Source organism: Eptesicus fuscus, chromosome 5 (genome assembly GCF_027574615.1).
Source record: "Eptesicus fuscus isolate TK198812 chromosome 5, DD_ASM_mEF_20220401, whole genome shotgun sequence".
In the NCBI taxonomy this organism is placed as follows: domain Eukaryota; kingdom Metazoa; phylum Chordata; class Mammalia; order Chiroptera; family Vespertilionidae; genus Eptesicus; species Eptesicus fuscus.
Genome location: NC_072477.1, coordinates 95,181,480 through 95,202,019, shown reverse-complemented (window position 1 = coordinate 95,202,019; position 20,540 = coordinate 95,181,480). Strand labels below are relative to the sequence as shown.

General features: G+C 39.2%; 1 protein-coding gene and 1 non-coding gene across 2 annotated transcripts in view; both read right to left on the bottom strand.

The window, feature by feature from the left end:
* The window catches only part of MPP7 (MAGUK p55 scaffold protein 7), a 345,710-nt gene that overhangs the window by 36,875 nt on the left and 288,295 nt on the right, over positions 1 to 20,540 (bottom strand). The window contains exon 15 of the mRNA XM_054716587.1: positions 1,883 to 2,053. Coding sequence (XP_054572562.1) covers positions 1,883 to 2,053 — 171 coding nt within the window. The remainder of the gene's footprint in view (positions 1 to 1,882; positions 2,054 to 20,540) is intronic.
* On the bottom strand, positions 4,655 to 4,818 carry LOC129149217 (U1 spliceosomal RNA). The gene has a single exon (XR_008556209.1). It is a non-coding gene; the product is annotated as a U1 spliceosomal RNA (small nuclear RNA).

Below are 20,540 nucleotides of genomic sequence, written 5' to 3'. Positions count from 1 at the left end.
CCCTAGTCAGGGTGCATAGAGGAGGCAACTGATCAATGTTTCTCTCTCACATCCATGTTTCTCTCTCTCTTTCCCTTCCTCTCTCTAGAATCAATAAAAACATATCCTTGGGTAAGGATTAAAACACACACACAATGAAATCACTTTCCACTATGGAAAATCAAGGCCACAGTGATGATAAGGGTGGGATTAAAAAATTAAAAATTATATTATACCAGAAATTGCTCCAAAATAGGGAAATAAAGTGTTAGGGGCTAAAGACTTTCTTATAAGAATCCTATATAATAAAGAGGTAATATGCAAATTGACCCTCACACCCTTGCACAAGATGGCCGCCCCTGTGGTCAAAGATGGCCAGCAGGGGAGGGTAGTTGTGGGCGATCAGGCCAGAAGGGGAGGGCAGTTAGGGGCGACCAGGCCTGCAGGGGAGGGCAGTTGGGGGGGACCAGGCTAGCAGCGGAGGGCAGTTGGGGGGGACCAGGCCTGCAGGGGAGGGCAGTTGGGGGGGACAAGGCCTGCAGGGTAGGGTAGTTGGGGGAGACCAGGCCTGCAGGGGAGGGCAGTTCAGGGGGACAAGGCCTGCAGGGGAGGGCAGTTGGGGGCAATCGGGCCTGCAGGGGAGGTCAGTTGGGGGCAATCAGGCCAGCAGTAGAGGGCAGTTAGGGGTGATCAGCCCAGCAGGGGAGGGCAGTTGGGGGCAATCAGGCCTGCAGGGGAGGTCAGTAGGGGGCAACCAGGCTGGCAGGGGAGGGCAGTTTGGGGCAATCGGGCTGGCAGGGGAGCAGTTAGGCATCGATCAGGATGGCAGGGGAGTGATTAGGGGTGATCAGACTGGCAGGCAGGCAGGCAGTTGGGAGCCAGAAGTCCCAGATTGGAGAGGGTGCAGGCTTGGCTGAGGGGACTCCCCTCCCCCCCTAGTGCATGAATTTCATGCACCAGGCCTCTAGTTTTATAATAAAAGCTGAAAATATAATAAATCAGTATGAAGCAGACATACCAAGTCTAAAATATCACTGAACAAATCCTGAACAGCAAATTAAGACAAAACCAAAGGCTTTAAAATCATCATTTAAACACATGATAACAAAGTACAAAATAAGTGTGATATCAAAATAAATTGCAGCCAGTTTACAGCCACCAACAAAAGAAGGTAATGGCAACTGATCCCATTTCAACAGAGCAACCAGGCTATCCTGTGTGCACAGCCTCCCTACATGTGCATTATAAACAATACTAGTAGCTGAAAAGCAAAAGGCACTCCAGAATCAGCCTGGGTATCTGGGAACTTGGGAGAGAACAGAAACTGTGCTAAGAAGATGCCCAGTTGACTCAAAGTGTGTAAGTCTGAGAAGCCCTGGAGTTGAGGCTGGAGGCCGGTGGGAAAGGGGGGGCTCCTCCCTCTGAGCACTGACACGGATGCTGTCTCTGCCATAAAAACCTGCTGAGAGGCAGCCTGAAGTCTGAGCAGAGACTAAGGTCAAGCCCGGCCTTTCCTTGGTGACTGGGAGGACTACCCCAGGTGGGCTGCCCAACAAGTGAACAGAGTGGAGAGGGATAAAAAAACAAGGAAAATCAGCCTGGGATACTTCAGAATAGTTGGTGAATTTTAAGGAGAGCGAAAGTAAGGCAGTAATGACAAGTGCAATGCGTGGCCACGCCTGGACAGTGCAGTAAAGGCAGAGCAGGGCCAACACCTGCTGACCTGACTGAGGGAGGCCCTACTTGGAAATACTCAGCTCAGCGCCCTGAAGGGGCATGGGCTCTATGTGAACAATGGGTGAGATTTTTTAGCTCGAAACTTCAAGTACGATGTTCTTTGAAGTGAAATTTTTACTATCTCACTCATTTCATCCGAATTACACACACACACGCAGACACTTACCAACCAAGACAACAAGTCTGTATTTTTCATTCATTTGTCGCCGATATGGGGTTACTTCCTCATATGTGGGAACATCAGCTGTGTCATATTGGTCACTCCTCTTACATTCATACATGGATTTATTTGTTTTCTTATCTTTTCTACTTAGACGAAAACTTCTTCTAAAACCAGCTGTAAATAGAAAAAAAAAAATTGTTTCTAGTAATAAAAACTAAAAAAGGAAACCCCCTCAAAAAACAAAAATAAAAACCCCTCAAAGTTGGATCAGATTTTTGTTACACCATATTATTGTTACAAGTGCACTTAGTAAGAGAATAAAAATAGATGCTACACAATTTTATTAAAATAACCATTTATAAGAATATTATCTAACATTTAAATATATAGCTATAATGACAAATTTTAGTTGGTTCTAAATCATAGAGTTTTCTTCAGAAATCAACGAGTAAAATAACTGCGTTATAAAGCATAATAAGGAAGTCAGAAAGCATAAGGATAATTTATCAGGGACTCACTGATGAACACATTTGATAAGAAAAAATTAAAAGCACTTTAAAAACATTTTAAATATAAATGATGGGTTCTCTCATTCATAAACACTGGAATATGTCATGTCATATTCTAAGCATAGCTGAACAACATACCTGGGCACAGACAGGATTTACTGTTAAGAAAGAAAACTAAATTAGGGAAAGCATTGTGTCAAACAGGCCTATGTGTGGGATCAGGCTCAGAGACTATCCTGTTCCTAAAAGCAAGTTATTTAACTTCCACGAGATTCCAGGGGAATGGAACCATGGACCTAGCTGCCTCAGGTCTTCTTCTATGGAAGCTCTATGTATTTATGATCTGAAGCCTACTGAAATTTGAAAATGTTTCATAGTTTCAATTGTGTACTCATCAACAGGTCATATAATCTTTTGCTAAGATAACTTTTTAAGTATTTAAATAAATATCACGTCTGCTTAAACATCCTCTCAAACTCACTGCTATCACTTATCAAGTGGGCTTAAAAAGCTCAGCTAGAGTTCCTTTCTTCAGTCAATTCCCATTTCATTCTGATTTTCATGTTGTTGCAGTATTCTGGTTTTATTTCTTTTCTAGAATAGTGACATTTATCATATGCATCATTCAAGAACTCATAAGCTGTGCAATCAACTCTTAACCAAACCAACCTTTATACTCTCTGAAAAATCCAGATTTTAAGACAGAGAAAAGAACCTACTTATCAAAACATATACTACCTAATAAAAGAGTAATATGCAAATTGACCGTCACATCAAGACACAAGATGGCTGCCCCCATGTGGTCAAATATGGCTGCCCCCATGTGGACACAAGATGGCTGCCACAAGATGGCCTGCAGGGGAGAGCAGTTGTGGGAAGTTAGGGATAACCAGGCCAGCAGAGGAGGCAGTTGGGGGAGACCAGGCCAGCAGGGGAGGGCAGTTGGGGGGGGACCAGGACTGCAGGGGAGGGCAGTTGGGGGGGGTACCCAGGCCTGCAGGGGAGAGTGGTTAGGGGGGACACAGGCCTGCAAGGGAGCCAGTTGGCGGGGGGGGAGAACCAGACCTGCAGGGGAGGGCAGTTGGGGGGACCAGGCCAGCAGGGGAGGGCAGTTGAGGGCAACTAGGCCTGCAGGGGAGGGCAGTTGGGGGGCACCAGGCCTGCAGGGGAGGGCAGTTGGGGGGGACCAGGCCTGCAGGGGAAGGCAGTTCAGGGGGACCAGGCCTACAGGGGAGGGCAGTTGGGGGTGTCAGGCCTGAAGGGGAGAGCAGTTGAGGGGGACCAGCCTGCAGGGTAGGGTAATTGTGGGGGACCAGGCCTGCAGGGGAGGGCAGTTGGGTGGGACCAGGCCAGCCTGGGAGGGCAGTTGGGAGCCAGCAGTCCTAGATTGTGAGAGGGATGTCTGACCGCCCATTGACAGTCAGACATCCCTCAAGGGGTCCCAGATTGGAGAGGGTGAAGGCTGGGCTAAGGGACACCGCCTCCTCCCCCGTGCACGAATTTCATGCACCAGGCCTCTAGTACTAGTATATTCTGCATCAGCTCTATAGTACAAAACAATATATATGTATTATATATCTATTTTAAAGACTTTTTTACATTACTCTTTTTAAAAATATATTTTTATTAATTTCAGAGGGGAAGGAAGAGGGAGAGAGAGATAGAAACATCAATGATGAGAGAGAATCATTGATCGGCTGCCTCCTGCAAGCTCCTCCACAGGGGATCAAGCTGCAACCCAGGCGTGTGCCCTGACTGGGAATTAAACTGTGACCTCCTGGTTCACAGGTCAACATTCAACCACTGAGCACACTGGTCGGGCCCAAACATATTTTAAAATATATTCTCTTTAAAAAGAATATTGATTGAGTGTGACACAGAGAAAACTTTAAAAATAAAGCTATTTTATAACAAAATATGACTATAATAACTAATCTATGTGAATTTTTAGGGACCATACAGAAAAAGAATAATTATTAGCATTGGATTTAAGAAGTTAATAGGATTCAATATAAAGGCACTATTAAAAAACAATTACCAATGACTAGGGAGATATATGACTCACAGATTCAGCTTAATAAAAATCAACCAATATATTGAGAATAGAATGAAAAAGATAATCTGATAGATAATATATTTCTGTTGACCACCAAGAGTCATTCTGATTTTGAGGAAATAATCAAGATTTATTTGAGGGGAAACATTTACAAAGGATTTTAAATGAGGAAGATAATTGTTCTAAAACTCTTTTTTTTTTTTTTTTTTTTAGGGGAGAGTGCGAACGCAGTCCCCCACTACCACAAATTATGCAGTCGAGTTTCCCACATTTGGGGAAATCGCAGGGGTCAGCACATCCGGAGTGCAATGGATAAGCCTCGCCCTGGGGAAACCACCTTCGTGATCATGGTATCTCCCCTGCCAGGTAAGTATTGTTCTAAAACTCTTTGATCAAAGATAAAAAAGTGAACAGGGTAAGTGATGAAACACATTGGTATTTTATATAAGATGAGATTTGAGATAAGCAAAAGGGGCACTGTGCCATCCTGGTCCTGAGAGGAAGAAAATATGTGTGAATTCTAAAATCCCACATGCAGACACAATTCAAACTTCTGTGTAAAGGGTCAGAGGACACACTGCACATTAATTTTTTTCTCTCTGTTTTCTAGGATATTGGGAAAGAACCCATAAAAGGGACCCCTACATATATCTCAGAGTCATCGCAACACCACACCAGAAGTAACCGAGATTCTTGCTACTTCCGATGCTTTAGCAGAGTGGTTTCCAGGCAATGGTCTCTGCCTAATTTGGGAAATTACTTATCTGATCCCAATCCCACCCTAACTCTGTTACCTATGACTGCTGGCCAAGACTGGAATCCGAGTAACGGGATAGTTTCTGGTTTAGCACAAAAATGACACATTAGTTGTCCTAACTTTTCTATGCTGGTATTTCACCATTCTAATTTCAGGTTTCCACGGTTCTTATCTCCAGAAAGGCAATCTAATATACAAAAGGCCAGGGTTGTAACGACCGATCATGACCAAACGCTGACCAACCGGAAGTCCTTCAGTCAGCACTGGGTTGCTGGGGCGACCCAGCACTGACTGCCCAGCTGCAGCCTGGCGACCCAGCACTGACTGCCCAGGTGGCTGAGACCCAGAAAGTGAGTCAGGGTCTGATCTGCAGCCTCAGTGGAAGCTGTTGATCAGTGTACTTGCCTCTCTCTTTCCCTCCCTCTTTCTTTCTGAGCTTCGCCAGCAGCTGGGCTTTTCTTTTTCTCTCAGCCTCTGCTGGGGCTGCTGTTAAGCCCTGCCACTCTGATCAGACCCAGAGATATGCCCAGAGATGCTGACTGGCATAGGAACCGACCAATCAGAACCAAATGTGGGTGGTACGAAGAACCAATGGCTACCTAGGAGACAGAGCTTTTGACACCAACTGGCATAGAAACCGACCAATCAGAACCAAATCTGGGGGAGCCAATGGCTGCCTAGCAGGCGGAGCTTTTGATACTGACTGGCATTGAAACTGACCAATCAGAACCAAATTGGCCAGCAGAGGAGGGCAGTTGGGGGCAAGATCAGGCCGGCAAGGGAGGGCCATTGGGGGTGAGATCAGGCTGGCAGAGGGGACCGTTGGGGGCAATCAGCCCGGCAGGGGGGGGGCAGTTAGGGGCAATCAGGCAGGCAGGCAGGTGAGCAGTTAGGAGCCAGTGGTCCCAGATTGCGAGAGGGATGTCCAACTGCTGATTTAGGCCCAATCTGGGCCTAAATCAGCAGTCGGACATCCCCCAAGGGGTCCCCAATTGGAGAGGGTACAGGCTGAGCTGAGGGAACCACTCCCTCCATGCATGATTTTCGTGCACCAGACCTCTAGTTATAGGATAAGCAGGTAGAACTAGAAATGGCCTTCACAATCATTCCTTGTATGGAGGGAGGGTTTTCTTTGCCACTACAACTTTTGGCACAGGAATAGTTCTAACTAGGTCATAAATGTCTCATCCAAAGCAAATAAAGTCCAAACGTGAAAACCTGAAATTTTTCTGATCCACAAATCACAGATAAATCCCGAATTTCAATGAAAGTGTTAACCTAACTGGGTCTTTACCATTAACTGAAGTTTTTGCTTTCATTGTAAACAATAAAGGGATAGTGGATAAAAGAAAGAAGTAAACAGATTTCTAATGTGAGGATCTTTGGACACCAAAGATGGGGACCACAGGTTGGTTTGGTGACGTTAGCTGCATCTGGTTGGTACAGGACAGGTGTTTGGTAAAAGTTTACTAAATTAAACTTAAAAAGGCAACAACAAAAACCCTACTACCATTCCAGTTTCATTTTCTTCTGTAAATTTCAACACAGAAAGGACACATTTGATATTTTCACAAGAAAAAATCCTAAAAGGCAGACAAAAGGAGAGAACATTGCAAACCCCAAGGCTTAGCCCTGGAAGGAACCCTGGAGCCCTGCTCCCTGGCCAGCGCACACAGTACTGTCAGTGCACTCGCCCACACACCGTGACAAGGTCCTGACCTCATTCACACCCACTTCCTCGGTGGTGACGATCAAGCAGGAGAAACTCCCATGGTTGTGAGCTTTGGGGCTGGTGCCTTGCCTAATATGCTCGTTTACAAAACAAAGAAAAGGCAATCAGGTCACCACATGGATTCTATCACAGCAGCAGCATCACTAGGTGCTGAAGCAAAAGACAAGAGGCAGACAAGTCTGCTCTGCTCTGCTGACTTACCAGCTGTATGACTTGCCAACTTTTAAACAATGTCTCCAGGCCCATTTTCTCAACTTTAAAATAGTCGTCTCCACCTCACAGTGTTGTTAAGAATTAAACACTTGCCATAAACGATCTGACCCAGTACCTGGCATGTGGTAAACACTGTACACTACAGCTGTAAATTACTGCGTGATTATGTCTCCAACTTATTCAAAGTACCTTGAAGGCAGGAACATGCTATACCTCCATGTGTTCCCACAACATACTGTCTAGCAGGAAAGGGAAAAATAAATTAAGGGGCTTATTAGTAGGTTTTTAACTGGCTAGTGTTACAAAAGAGACAAAATATTAAAATTAAAGCCAGATTTAAATGTTAACTATTAAAAGTACCCTATTAAGGAAGTGAGGCATTTTATTTATTTTTAATAATCCTCGCCTGAGGATATGTTTTTATTGCATTTTAGAGAGATGGAAGAGAGAGAGAGAGAGAAAGGAACACCTATATGAGAGAAAAACATCGATCAGTTGCCTCTCATATTCATACACCCATATCACTCCCACCTGGATGGAACCTGTAACCTGGGTATGTGCCCTGAGGAATTGAACCCACCAGCTCTTGGTGTATGGGACAATGCTTCAACCAACTAACTGACCACCAGGCCAGGGCAGTGAGGCATTTTAAAAAAACACAACAGAAAGATTTAGTGTACCTTAACTACTCATGTTTTTAGTTATTATTTCTAGGGATGTATGTTATTTCTGATACCATATTTAAATTTACAGTAAAAGGCATTCTTCCCACTTTTACTTATCACAATCCTTTACTCTCCTGATTCATACACAGTGCTCCATATTTACATCACACAATACATATATACAAATACACATATGAATGGGTACACACGTATACATATGTACATAAGTATCCTATATAATAAGAGGCGAATATGCAAATAGACTGAATGGCGGAACAACCAAACAACCGGTAACTATGATGTGTGCTGACCACCAGGGGGTGCGTGTGGAACATGGTGGGTGGCGCCAGCCGCAGCGGGATGGTCAGCACAGGTGAGTGGTGGTGCCAGACCAAGGCAGGACACCGGTTGCTGTCATCAGAGCGAGCTTTGGTGGTTACTGAAAATTCTTTGCTCCTGCACACCGTGGTCCTGCCCAGCACTCACACCTGCTGCCGGCACCGGCCCCACTTGCACCCACTGCCGGCGCCGGAGCCACGGCTCGCACCGGTTGCCGGCGCCCAGCGCCAGCCCTGATCGTTCGGTGCCATCAGTGGGTGCGAGCTGTGGCTGCCAGCCCCAATTGTCCCTCAGGGCTTCTCCACCTCCCCCTGCTCCTGAGGGGTGGTCAGGGCCAGCAGCCGCCGCTTGCACCCACTGCCGGCGCCGGCCCTGCTCACACCCGCAGCCGGCGCTGGAGCCACCGCTCGCACCCACTGCTAGTGCCCAGCACCGGTCCTGACTGCTTGGTGTCGTCAGCAGGTGCGAGCGGTGGCTGCCGGCCCCGGTCACCCCTGAGGGCTTCTCCACCTCCCCCTGCACCTGAGGGGCGATCAGGGTTGCAGCCGCCGCTCACACCCACTGACGGTGCCGGCCCCGCTTGCACCTGCTGCTGGTGCCAGCCCCAATCGCTCCACACCGTCAGTGGGTGCGAGCGGGGCCGGCGCCATCAGCACATGGGAGCGGCGGCAGAAGGAACGGGGCTGCCCTTAGACAGGGGACCTGGGGCCAGAGCGGGAGGGGCTGGGTGGGGGCGCAGAGGATGGGCTGACTGCAGCCTCGCGGCCCACAGTTTCTTTCAAGGTGCATGAATTCATGCACTGGGCCCCTAGTCCACATATAAACACAGATTAAAAAAAAAACCAAAAACAAAACAGCAACAACAAAGAAAAATCCCAAACCCAGAGAAAACAATAAAACAGCCAGAACAGAGGCTATAACAAAACATATACAATCCAGAGTACTTGCCTATGATTATTTCTCAAACCAAAAACCAGATCGGCTTATTTTCCGGGAATCTATCTGACATGCCCTTCAAGGCAGTGCAGATTGTAACTTTCAAACTGCAGTAACATGATGAATGATGTGTCGTCCTCACACCGTGGTTAAGTCTAAGCTTAGAGAAAGTGAATTCTATGACAGGAAAAGGGGTTAATATTTTTTGCCTTCAGATCTTTTTGTTGTTAATCCTCATCCAAGGATATATTTTCCATTGACTTTTAGAGAGAGTGGGAGGGATAGACAAACGTGGAGAGACAGAGAGAAAGATCGATATGAGAGAAACACATCTGACTGGTTGCCTCCTGCACTGCACCCAGACCAGGGCTGGCTGACACTCTAACCACTGCACTACACTGGCCAGGGCTCTTGCCTTCAGAACTTACGTGGTTCTCATTAAAAGGGCGATTTAAAACAGTGTACTTAAGTGGAAAGTAAGCAGAGGGTTCTTTCAAGTAAATGTTTATAAATAACCTAGGACCTGTTTAACTCCAGTTCATTTCCAGTGCCCAAGTCTCAGTAAGAACTGGCTTTTAAAAAAGAAGGATAGTAACAAGGAATTTAGAGTAAGGGAACGGTTTTACACAAAATATATTTTTCCTTATATTTCACATTTTTGTAATTTATAATTGGCTCAGCATTTTTATGGTCAGGCTTTTTCCAGGGCACATACCCACAGCTGCTAGAGATTTGTGTGTTTTAAAGGAACGGCAATTTCACGTTATTACAATAGGAAAGTGACTTCAGAGTTAGAGTAAGACCGCAGGTGCAGGTCAGCTCCTAATCATAAGGAGACACTTATCTAATATTTTCCAGTAGAGATCATTTACGATATGTTAACACATCATTTAATTATATAGCTGTGTTTAAAGTTACACATATTTTTTTTACTAAAAAATGTGACATTTAAGGTGTTTGTTATCTGCTCATTATTTCAGTAAGACTGCAAAAGACATCCATGGACATTCCTTTTGTTCATTTCACTGGTGACTTCATTAGGACAAGTTGCAAAGCTAGATAGATCTTGTCCAAATGCTTGTCACTCAGACTGGTTCATAACAGTGTATATTTCCTCCAGCAGTAAGCAGGACTGCCCATATTACCGTTATCTCATAAGAGGACTTCTAATCACTCTAAAGCCATTAATAATTGGACAAGTGAAAAATTGTACAGCATTTCATTTTCACTGTTAGTGGACTTAGACGTTATTAATGTTTATTAATCATTTGCATTTCTTATTCTGTAAATTGATGTTTGATACATTTTGACCACTTTTTGATTAGGGTGTTCATAAATAATGCACACACGCATGTATCTTTTTAGGGCATAATCCTCAGCCCTATTTGTTGCAAAGACTTTAAGATTTTCAACTTTTCTTTTTGATGAAATGTTAAATGTTTACCCATTTGAATCTGTGAATTTCTTTCGCTTGAGTTTCTTCCACTGTTTTTATGACTTTCTTATCCTTAGGTCTGATATATATTCACCTATATTTTCTAAAGTTTAAAAATATGAATTTCATGGCTTTACATTTAATTTCTTTTATCCCACCTGGAATTATTCACCTATAATCATGAGAGCAAGCTTGCAAGGTGAGGCTGTAACTTTATATTTTTCTAAAAAGTTAACCAATGTTCCCAGAAACACTTACTGAACAATCCTTTTACGACTTTATGTTGATGCATACTTTGTCCCGGAGTACCAGATGATTTATTATTTATTATGTGACAAAAATGTGATTCTTGGTCCGAGTTCAGATAATTTTCTTATCAATAATAACAACAGGAAATCACGAGGAGTCGTAGTGGTGACAGCTGATGCTTATGGAGAACTTACTAATGACAGACGCCACTTGCAGTACATTATGTGGATTAGTTCATTTAATTTTCACAGCAACCCAATGAAGGACGTATAACAACCCGTGGGTTTAGGCAGCTCTTCTTTTACCGTGATAGTAATAATAATAAAAAAACGATGAAAGAAAGTCAAGAAGAAAGTTTTAAATGCTACTCTACAGACATGGGTATATAATAGAAAAAAATGATGAGCCTTCTGTTACTTTATGAAAAAAATTTACTAGGAAAAATTCTCAAAGAACAGCAGTTTAATTAAGGGATTAAAAATTATAAGTTTTTTTTTTTCTTTTAGAAGACATTTTCAAATAGAATTTAAAAAATTTTAATATGCCTCTGTATTCAAGGTGATGACTAAACAGTGTCACTGCCCTCAATTAACTCCTCATATACCCTGGGACATAAAAATTATTCACAAATACTTGTAGTTTAAAGGGTTTCACAATATAGGCCCATGGCTAGAAACTAAGACTTTTTGGTAAATACTAGTACCCTTAACCTGTCTGATTGGACTTTGACATTTCTCCTACGTAAAAATAAATAAATAAATAAGTAAACAAACTCAGGCTATGGTAGAGTAGTTTGGTAATTTTCAAAGCAACTTCACTGTACTTTATTTATATAAAACCATTCATCAAAAGGGCATTAAGTTTAATGCTTACATATGTAAATCAGGAATCATTTGTTATTAAAATAAGTTCCACATTGTAGATAATTGTTATTACCTGTCAAACTTATAATGTTAGTGAATTTTTAACAGTAAAAAACTAGAAACATTCAAACTTTACAGAACTATGGAAAATATTAAATTGCAAAACACCCTTTCAAAGAAATTCAGTTGAAGCCATTACAATTATAATTATAAAATTATACAGCGCCATAGAAATGCATTTGCTATAGTGAATGGAAAAAAGGGACAGAATATAATAGTTTTACCTTATTACTAGTATAAAAATTGGCATAGCTATAGAAAAAAAATGTACTATAAAAAGAGAAAATAATTGTGTTAGAGAGAGCTGTGGGTAATTATTTTGTTATATTTTTCAAACTTTCTATAATGTTACATAATTCTATAATTTGAAAAAAGCCTACAAATGATTGTTCATAACATATGAACAACCAAATGAACTCCAGTATTGGCAGAGGTATTTATGTGGTTATATCAATCATGTAACACAGAATACTTTTGACCATGTCTCAGAGACAGGTTCTTAGTCTTTTATAAAATGACTATGGTAACAGAACAAGTTTTTATATTCACAATAGTTAAAAATAACTAATAAATTAAAATATTTAAAAATCAATGAAAGTAAAAACAATAATGGAAAACAGTTTTTAAAAAAATGAGACTATAGTATAAAAACTAAAGATCAAAGGTCAAGGAAGATAAAGAATCAGCAATCTCACCTAAAAAGTGAAGATAAAAGAAAAGCAATTAGGGTCCTGTAAACATACAACCAAACTATTAAAATGGATGTAAAATATTTTTAAAAATCACAAATCAGTATCATATTCTTTGGTTCCCATAAGTAACTTCAGTGTAAATTTATAATGTAAATATTGATAATTTTAATGATGTTACTTTTTAATAAAATTTTGACATTTAGGATAGTATTTTATTAAAAACACATGATCATTTTGAACAATCATGTACAATAACACAAAGGGCCCTCCTACGTAGTCAAGGTAACTCACTTACCAACATGATCAACCTCAAAAACACACATGTGAACAAGAGTGAAGTGATACATGCTTTTCTGTTAATTCAAAGAAAAAAAATACTATTATGTAACCACCTCCAATGGGGCAGTTTCAGTCTTTGGCTATGTAACCAATCTTTCCTTTATGTAACCAAACTGGTCTAATAATATAAAATATTATGCATTCCCAATGTTTTTATAAATAATAAGCTTTAAATATGAGTAAATTTTATAGATGTTTGTAAAGTGGGAAAAGAAGAATCTCAGTGAAATCTGTTTGAATCATAACAAAACAATATTGATCACAAGCACCTCAAAAATTAGAGATTTATAGAAGTATCCATTCTAAAGTTTTCCCAATTAAAAAAAATACACTTATTTTATGCAAACACAATTAAGAAAACTATTTACTTTCTTAAAAGGAGATAAAAATAAACATTTTAATTCTTTTTTCTTGCCTTAATATGTTAAAGTATGGATCTTTTTAAATTATGAAAACTACCAAAAATACTGTATGAAAAGAAGTTTTTTTTTTTGCATCTTTAAACATTGGATTAATTTGACCAAGCAAATATTTTATTAGTTCAATCGGTTCCTTAATTACAAGGAAGAGAAATTTTTAATATAAATCACCTTTTAAAGATGATTAAAAACACACAAACATGTAGACATTAATAAAAACTAAGCAGCTAAAAACTATTATACAGTGTTAGGCTCCTGACAACAAAACATTGAAAATTTCCATTAAAATCAACATTTTAATATAATGCCAATGTTGTCAGAATGATATAAATCGTAACAGACATGTGAAAACTATGTCACATGATCCCAGGACAAATTATTGTTGAAATGATGTTGCCATAGTATGCCAATCATAAAATTATCTGAAAGACAATGGAGGATAATTAAGAACACCTTAGCCGAAACCGGTTTGGCTCAGTGGATAGAGCGTCGGCCTGTGGACTGGAAGGTCCCAGGTTCGATTCCGGTCAAGGGCATATACCTTGGTTGCAGGCGCATCCCCAGTGGGGGGTGTGCAGGAGGCAGCTGGTCGATGTTTCTCTCTCATCGACGTTTCTAGCTCTCTATCCCTCTCCCTTTCTCCCTGTAAAAATCAATAAAATATATTTAAAAAAAAAAAAAGAACACCTTAAAGCAACAAATAAGTAAAAATCTTGGGAGGAGGTTTAAGCTGAAAAGTAATGCCAATGCAAAACTATGAAAGTTACTGAGATCTGAAGAAGCTGGGTGAATCAGCTTCTATATTCATCTTATAAAACAGTGTCAACAGAAAAGAAAAAAATCAGCAGAGAAACATAATGTTATCATGGATTACATTTACCAACCACACAGATGCTAGCTTTGTATATGAATAGAAAAAGGCTTTTGAACAAACTTAACAGAAAATTCCTCTCTGGAATGTTACAGGTTCAAAGTTGCTCTCATTAAAACTTAAATGTTGAAATGCCATAAATACCCTTGAATCTTTCAACTCATCTCAAGCTAAGAATAGAAATTCAAAGTACCTAGTGAAATCATGGAAGCTAATATAAGATATCAACTTGCAATTTCCAAGGGAAAATAATTTACTTTCGTCTTAAAAAGTTTTCCTGATACCACTGACAATTTATTTTTAAAACATAGCACAACATTACCATAAAAAAGAAGAAGCCATATGAGAATTTAATTTTCTGCCAAGCAGCTAATAAAGAAATGAGTTCTTGTTTACACTCTTTCAAAATTAGGAAAAAACACAGTATGCACACATAAACTTGAATATAAAAATATATTTCTGATAAAAAGGAAAAATTGGATTTGAAATTTTAATAACTTTTTTTTTAAGTTGAGTCTATGCAACCTAAAATTCTCCAAGCAGGAATGGTTTCTTTCTGTCAAAAATAAAAAAATAAAATAATAAATTTCCAAGTAGAATTCCAGACATGTTGAGAGATGCAGAGTTCTTTCTTGTTCAAGAAAGAACCTGCACCATTTTGACAGAATGCTTCTAAATGTTCTTTTTATATAAATTTTATTTTTTGAAGCATTGAGGCAGTATATTTAGACATAGCTTTATTTACCTACATAACTTTCTTTAATAAAATGGATGAATATTGGTGAAAATGGTAATTTTTATAAGATTTAAAAAAAAAGGCAATGTAATTTGTTGAGGATCAGTAGTGCTTACACATAGGAGGATTAGGAAGTAGAGATGGGAAAATAATAACATTTAAAAGAAATGACAGCAAATGGTCAGTTTTGCTTTTATTTAACTTTATGGTAAACACTTCAGTTAAATAGAAAGAACAGTCTTAACTCATATAAGTCCCAAAACTGATCTTGTTCTAAAAGAATTCATGAAGTACTCCAGCAAGGGCAGCAGTGGAGAAAACCTGATGATTTTTTCAGGAAACCACTTGTAAGAAATTATGTTTGAAGACAGATGTATGATAAGCAGTACTTTGTGAATTGATTATAACAAGATTTTTATAATGAATTAACCAGAGGAAAAACAGTCTGTAATTCTTACCAATGTTAAAAAATATTCCTCTTCATATAGACTATTGTGTACTGCATTAGGAAAAAAGGAGAGAGGATCTTTAAAGCAGACCATGTACCACTGAGACAATTACCAGTCCCCCTCCCCTACCCCAAAATACACTACCTTCCACACTACCCACCAAAGCTAAATGACATATATATAATTAAATAGAAAGAAATATTTATGATGAAATATATATCTGAAATATATAAAGTAAAAGGGCTGACAATCTTTATATATATAGGCAGCCCTTGACTTACAGGAATTCAACCTTTAAAGGTGCAATTTTCTATAATTCATATTTATAGCATACTATTAATTTACCTTCATGTTGTTATTTTAAAATTTTATGCAACCACCACACAACTTATATTGCTCACTCAGTAAACTTTTTTCCTTCCTTCCAATAATAATAGCCAAACATCTTTTATTGATGAAAGACATCTAAGAAATGTGGTATGTTACGCTTTAGTAAGAATCATACCATAGTGTACGTTGGTATCAGTGATAGCTTATTAAATATGGTTTTAAGATACAATTATTATACAAATAGATATTCAATTCTTAGAGTATTATAATGTTATTTCTTTTAAAAGAGTCCACTTAGATAATTTTGAAATGGAATGTATTTGTCAAAAAATGTTAACTGGTCATCAATCAGGTTAAGGACTATTTATATATGCTGTTTTGTGCTTAATTTTTATGCATTTCAAGAAAAGTGAAAATAATCACTGGGCTATTGCCTAGTGTAGATGGTTGTCATAGGTCTACAAGTACATCCTGGGTGGTCCCGCTTTTTGTTCAAGTGTATTCTGTGTGCAAGGTAGATCACTTCTGTTTGTTCTCTCCTGTGGATTCAGGAGATACAGGTTGTGAAGGTGGATGATGGGTAAAGGTAAGGTTCTAAAATAAGCCAGGGTCTTAGAAATTATTCTGAATAGTCCTTAGAAAAGGTGCCATGTGCCAAGGCTGGATACAGATGCATCCTGTGTATGTGGAAGTTCTTTAAAACCAGTGGCACTACAACGTATCTGTGAAAGTCATGGTATCTGCTGGGATCTGATGTATACTAGAATACTGTGGTCAGTTGTATGATATACAGTGGCTAATATGTTACAAATCCATTCCATTTTGTTGACGTGTATTGTTTAAATTACTTCTTTTAGTGAGAGAAACATTAGATGTAGAAGACATATCAAATTTCCAAAGGGGCCGAAACCGGTTTGGCTCAGTGAATAGAACGTCGGTCTATGGACTGAAAGGTCCCGGGTTCGATTCCGGTCAAGGGATGTACCTTGGTTGCGGGCAATCCCCAGTAGGAGGTGTGCAAGAGGCAGCTGGTCGATGTTTCTCTTTCATCGATGTTTCTAACTCTCTCTCCCTCTCACTTCCTCTCTGTATCAATAAAATATATTTTTAAAAAATTTCCAAAGGGAATTTTTCCCCTCAATGCAATAATTACCACAGATCTACTTAAAGAAGAGTAGGAGATTTATGTGTCAATTTGGCTGGGCTACAGTGCTCAGACATCTGGTCAAACATCACTCTATATGATTCTGTGAAGGTGTTTGTTTATTGAAAGAGATTAACATTTAGATCAGCAGACAGTGCATAAAGCAGGTTACCCTCCATAATGTAGGTGGGCCTCATCCAATCAGCTGAAAAAAGATTAACCTCTCTCCTGAGCAAGAAGGAATTCTGCTAGCAGATGGCTTTGTCTGGGTCCCCAGCCTCCAGATAGCCTATTCTGTGTATTCTGACTTACTCCACAATCATGTGAGCCAACTTTTAAATCTCTCTCTCTCTCTCTCTCTCTCTCTATATATATATATATATATATATATATATATATATATACATACATACACACACACACATACATATATACATATATACACACACATATATATAATTACATATCTATAACAAATATAGACATCTATATCTATATCTATACCTATTATGAGATCTATACTATATATAGTACAGTAGGTCCTCGGGTTACGTTGGAGATCCATTCCTACGTCGCGACATAATGCAATTTTCACTGTAAGTTGGAACCCACCTACATAAGCACCTACATCACTCACATGGAGTACATACACAGCAGTAATGAAGTGAAACAGTAAAAAAAAAAATTAAAAGAAAGATAACAATTCCTGACCTTTACTTGTAGTAAATAAATAATAAAAAACATAAAGCACATATGTACATACGTCGAAATGACAGAAATTTTTTTTTTTAAATAAATGGGAGATGGTGATGCAACCACAAAATGACGTATTTCGAGTCCAAAGTAACCCAAGGAATGCCTGTATATCTATATCACACATACACACATTCTGTTTCCTGAGTAATACAGAAGATTAGGAGATAATGTTAAATTTTTACAATAAAGTGACATTTCCTTATTAGTATAGAAACCAATGGTAACATTTTAGTATCATTAGAATAGAGAAAAATCAATAAAACCAAATTTTTGTTGTCAAAAGGATCACAGACCAATTAAAAAAAAGAGAGAAGACCCAAATTACTAAAACTAGGAATAAAAGAGAAGATACTGCTACCAAACTAAATAAAATGATTACAAGGAAATACTATGGACAACTGTATGCCAACAAATTAGATAACCTACATGAAATGGACACATTACTAGAGATTTACTACTGAAACCGAAAAAAGAAATACAAAGTCTGAATAGACTGGTAACAAGAAAAGTGATTGAATTGGTAATCAAAAACCTTCCCACAAAGAAAAGACCAGGACCAGATGGCTTCATGAGTGAATTCTATCAAACATTTAATAATTCGCACAATTATTTTACAAATGCTTTAAAAAAAAGTATGGAACACTTCCCAACTCAGTGCATGAGGCCAGTATTATCCTGATACTAAAATCAGACAAAGATATCATAAGAAGAAAATCTATAGTCCAATATCCCAAATCCTCAAAACATTAGCAAACCAAATTCAGCAACATATACAAAGGATTAGATACTATGAGCAAGTGGGATTTATCCTAAGAATGCAAGGCTGGGTCAACATATAAAAATAAATCAGTGTTGTACAACACATTAGCAGAATGAAGAAAAGAATCCAGATGATAATTTCAATTGAGGCAGAAGAAGGATCTTCTAGAAGATGAAATAATTTTCAGATAGTTTTACTATTTCCTTTCCAATCTAGAGGCCTTTTCTTTCTTTCCCTTGCCTGATTGCTCTGGCTAGCACCTCCAGTACCACATTAAATTAAGTGGCAAAAATGTGTAACTCTGTCTATTTTCTGATCCCAGAAGGAAAACATTCAGTCTTTCACCAGTAAGTATGCTGTTAGCTGTAGGGTTTTAGTAGACGGCCTTTATTAGGTTGAAGAAATTCCCTTCTATTCTCAGCTTGTTTTTGTTACAAAGGATTTTTTTTTGTCAAGCGCTTTTCAACCCACTTGACAAAACCAACACTGTTCATCAAGGTTGCTGATAACTTCCTCATTGCTAAATCAAGGTCAGCTCTCTTTGCTCATCTTATTTGACCTCCAGCAGCATTTGTCAGAGTTTATTACTCCTAGAAAATCACACTCCTAGTTTTCCTTCTACTTCACTGTATTTCTTGCCTATACACTAGTAGCTACACTCATACCCTGGTGATCTCATCCAGCTTCAAGGAGTTAAATATAATCTGACTAACATTTCTAAATCAATAGCCTGAATTCAAAGCCGCCTACCCAACTGCCTTTTTGACATCTCTGTTTGGATATTTTAAACTCAATATATTCCAAATGGAATACTTGATCTCCCTCCCAACACTTTCCTCCGCAGTCTTTCCCTTCTCAGTAAATGATAACTCCACCCCTGAAGTTACTAAGTCCAAAAACCATACCCTCATCCTTGATCCTCCAATATGTCAGAAAATCCTGTCAATTCCACCTTCAAAACATGTCTAGAATCACACTTCTTCTCACTGCCTCCACGGATAATATCTTGGTTCAAACCACAATCATTTCTTGCCTGGATTACCACATGGATCCCTGCTTCTGCCCTTGCTCGTTACAGTCCATTCTCAACTGATCAGCCAGAGTGATCCCTAAATATATGTCTCCTCATGTCATAGCTCTGTTCAGAATCCTTCCATGATTCCCCATCTCACACAGAAGAAGGGCCAAGAATCCCCCATTTGCTTCCCTCACCCTCCACAACCATTCTGCTCCTTTGCCAGCCTATCAATTCCTCCCTTGTTCACGCTGCCCTGGCCACAATGGTCCTCAGACAGATCAGGGCCCTGTCTCAGGCCTTTGCACTCCTTGGCACACTCATTCCCCACTGGACTCCCTTCAGGTTTTTGCACAAACATGATCTTCTGCGGGAGGTCTTCCTTAACCCCCCACTGAAATTTGAAACCCCATTTCTGCATCTCCCCCGTCACTCCATTTCTGCTCTACTTTTCTTCATAGAACTTATTACCACATAAACATATTAAATAATTTATTTAGTTGTCTGTCTCCATCTCTACCCCTAATATGGAAGCTCTATGAAAGGGTGTTTGTTTTGATCTCTCTTGAAGTCCAGTGCCTAGAACAGTCTAGAACATACAAAGCGATCAATAAATATTAGGGGGAAAAATCTAGTAATAGCATTGTAAGAAACTTATATTCTGTATATGCCAGAAAAAACAGTGAACCAGAGCTAAAGTGGTTTTCTCTTAAGGGAGGGTATAGGACTAGTGAAGAAGAGGGACAGAGACACCTGTTTGGGTTTCAAAAATTGCAATTAATACGATTTGACACTTTAAACAATGTATTAAAAAGTCACATGAAACTGCTACATTCTATTATTTCTTGACATATAAAATAGCAATTTCATAAGCTTCAAAGTAATGCATATATTACTTTGATAGAAATATAAATTTTAAAAATATTTTCAAAAAATTTGGAGTGGAGAATCAAAAAGAAAACTTAGGAGATAGGAAGGAAATAAGTCAGAGTTTTGGCTATAAACATGAAAATATCTCTCTGCTGTGAAACTTGCATAGAAAAAGCTAAAATAAACCAAAAGACCAGAAGAGAATGCATGCAACAGAAAGAGTTAATACTCATGACAGAGAAAGAGCTCATCAACTTAACAGGAGACTGATAAAGGACCTGAGAGAAAAAATAGGCAAAGAAATTATGATTCAAGGAAAATAAACACTAATAAAAATTCACAGTATTGCACTAAGTCCGAGTATATTTTAAGATGTTTACCAAATAATAATTTTACCATACAAGTTCTGCTATTTACATTAGCATGTTGTTTATGAGACCTCTTAAAAATGTATAAAATCTGTAAG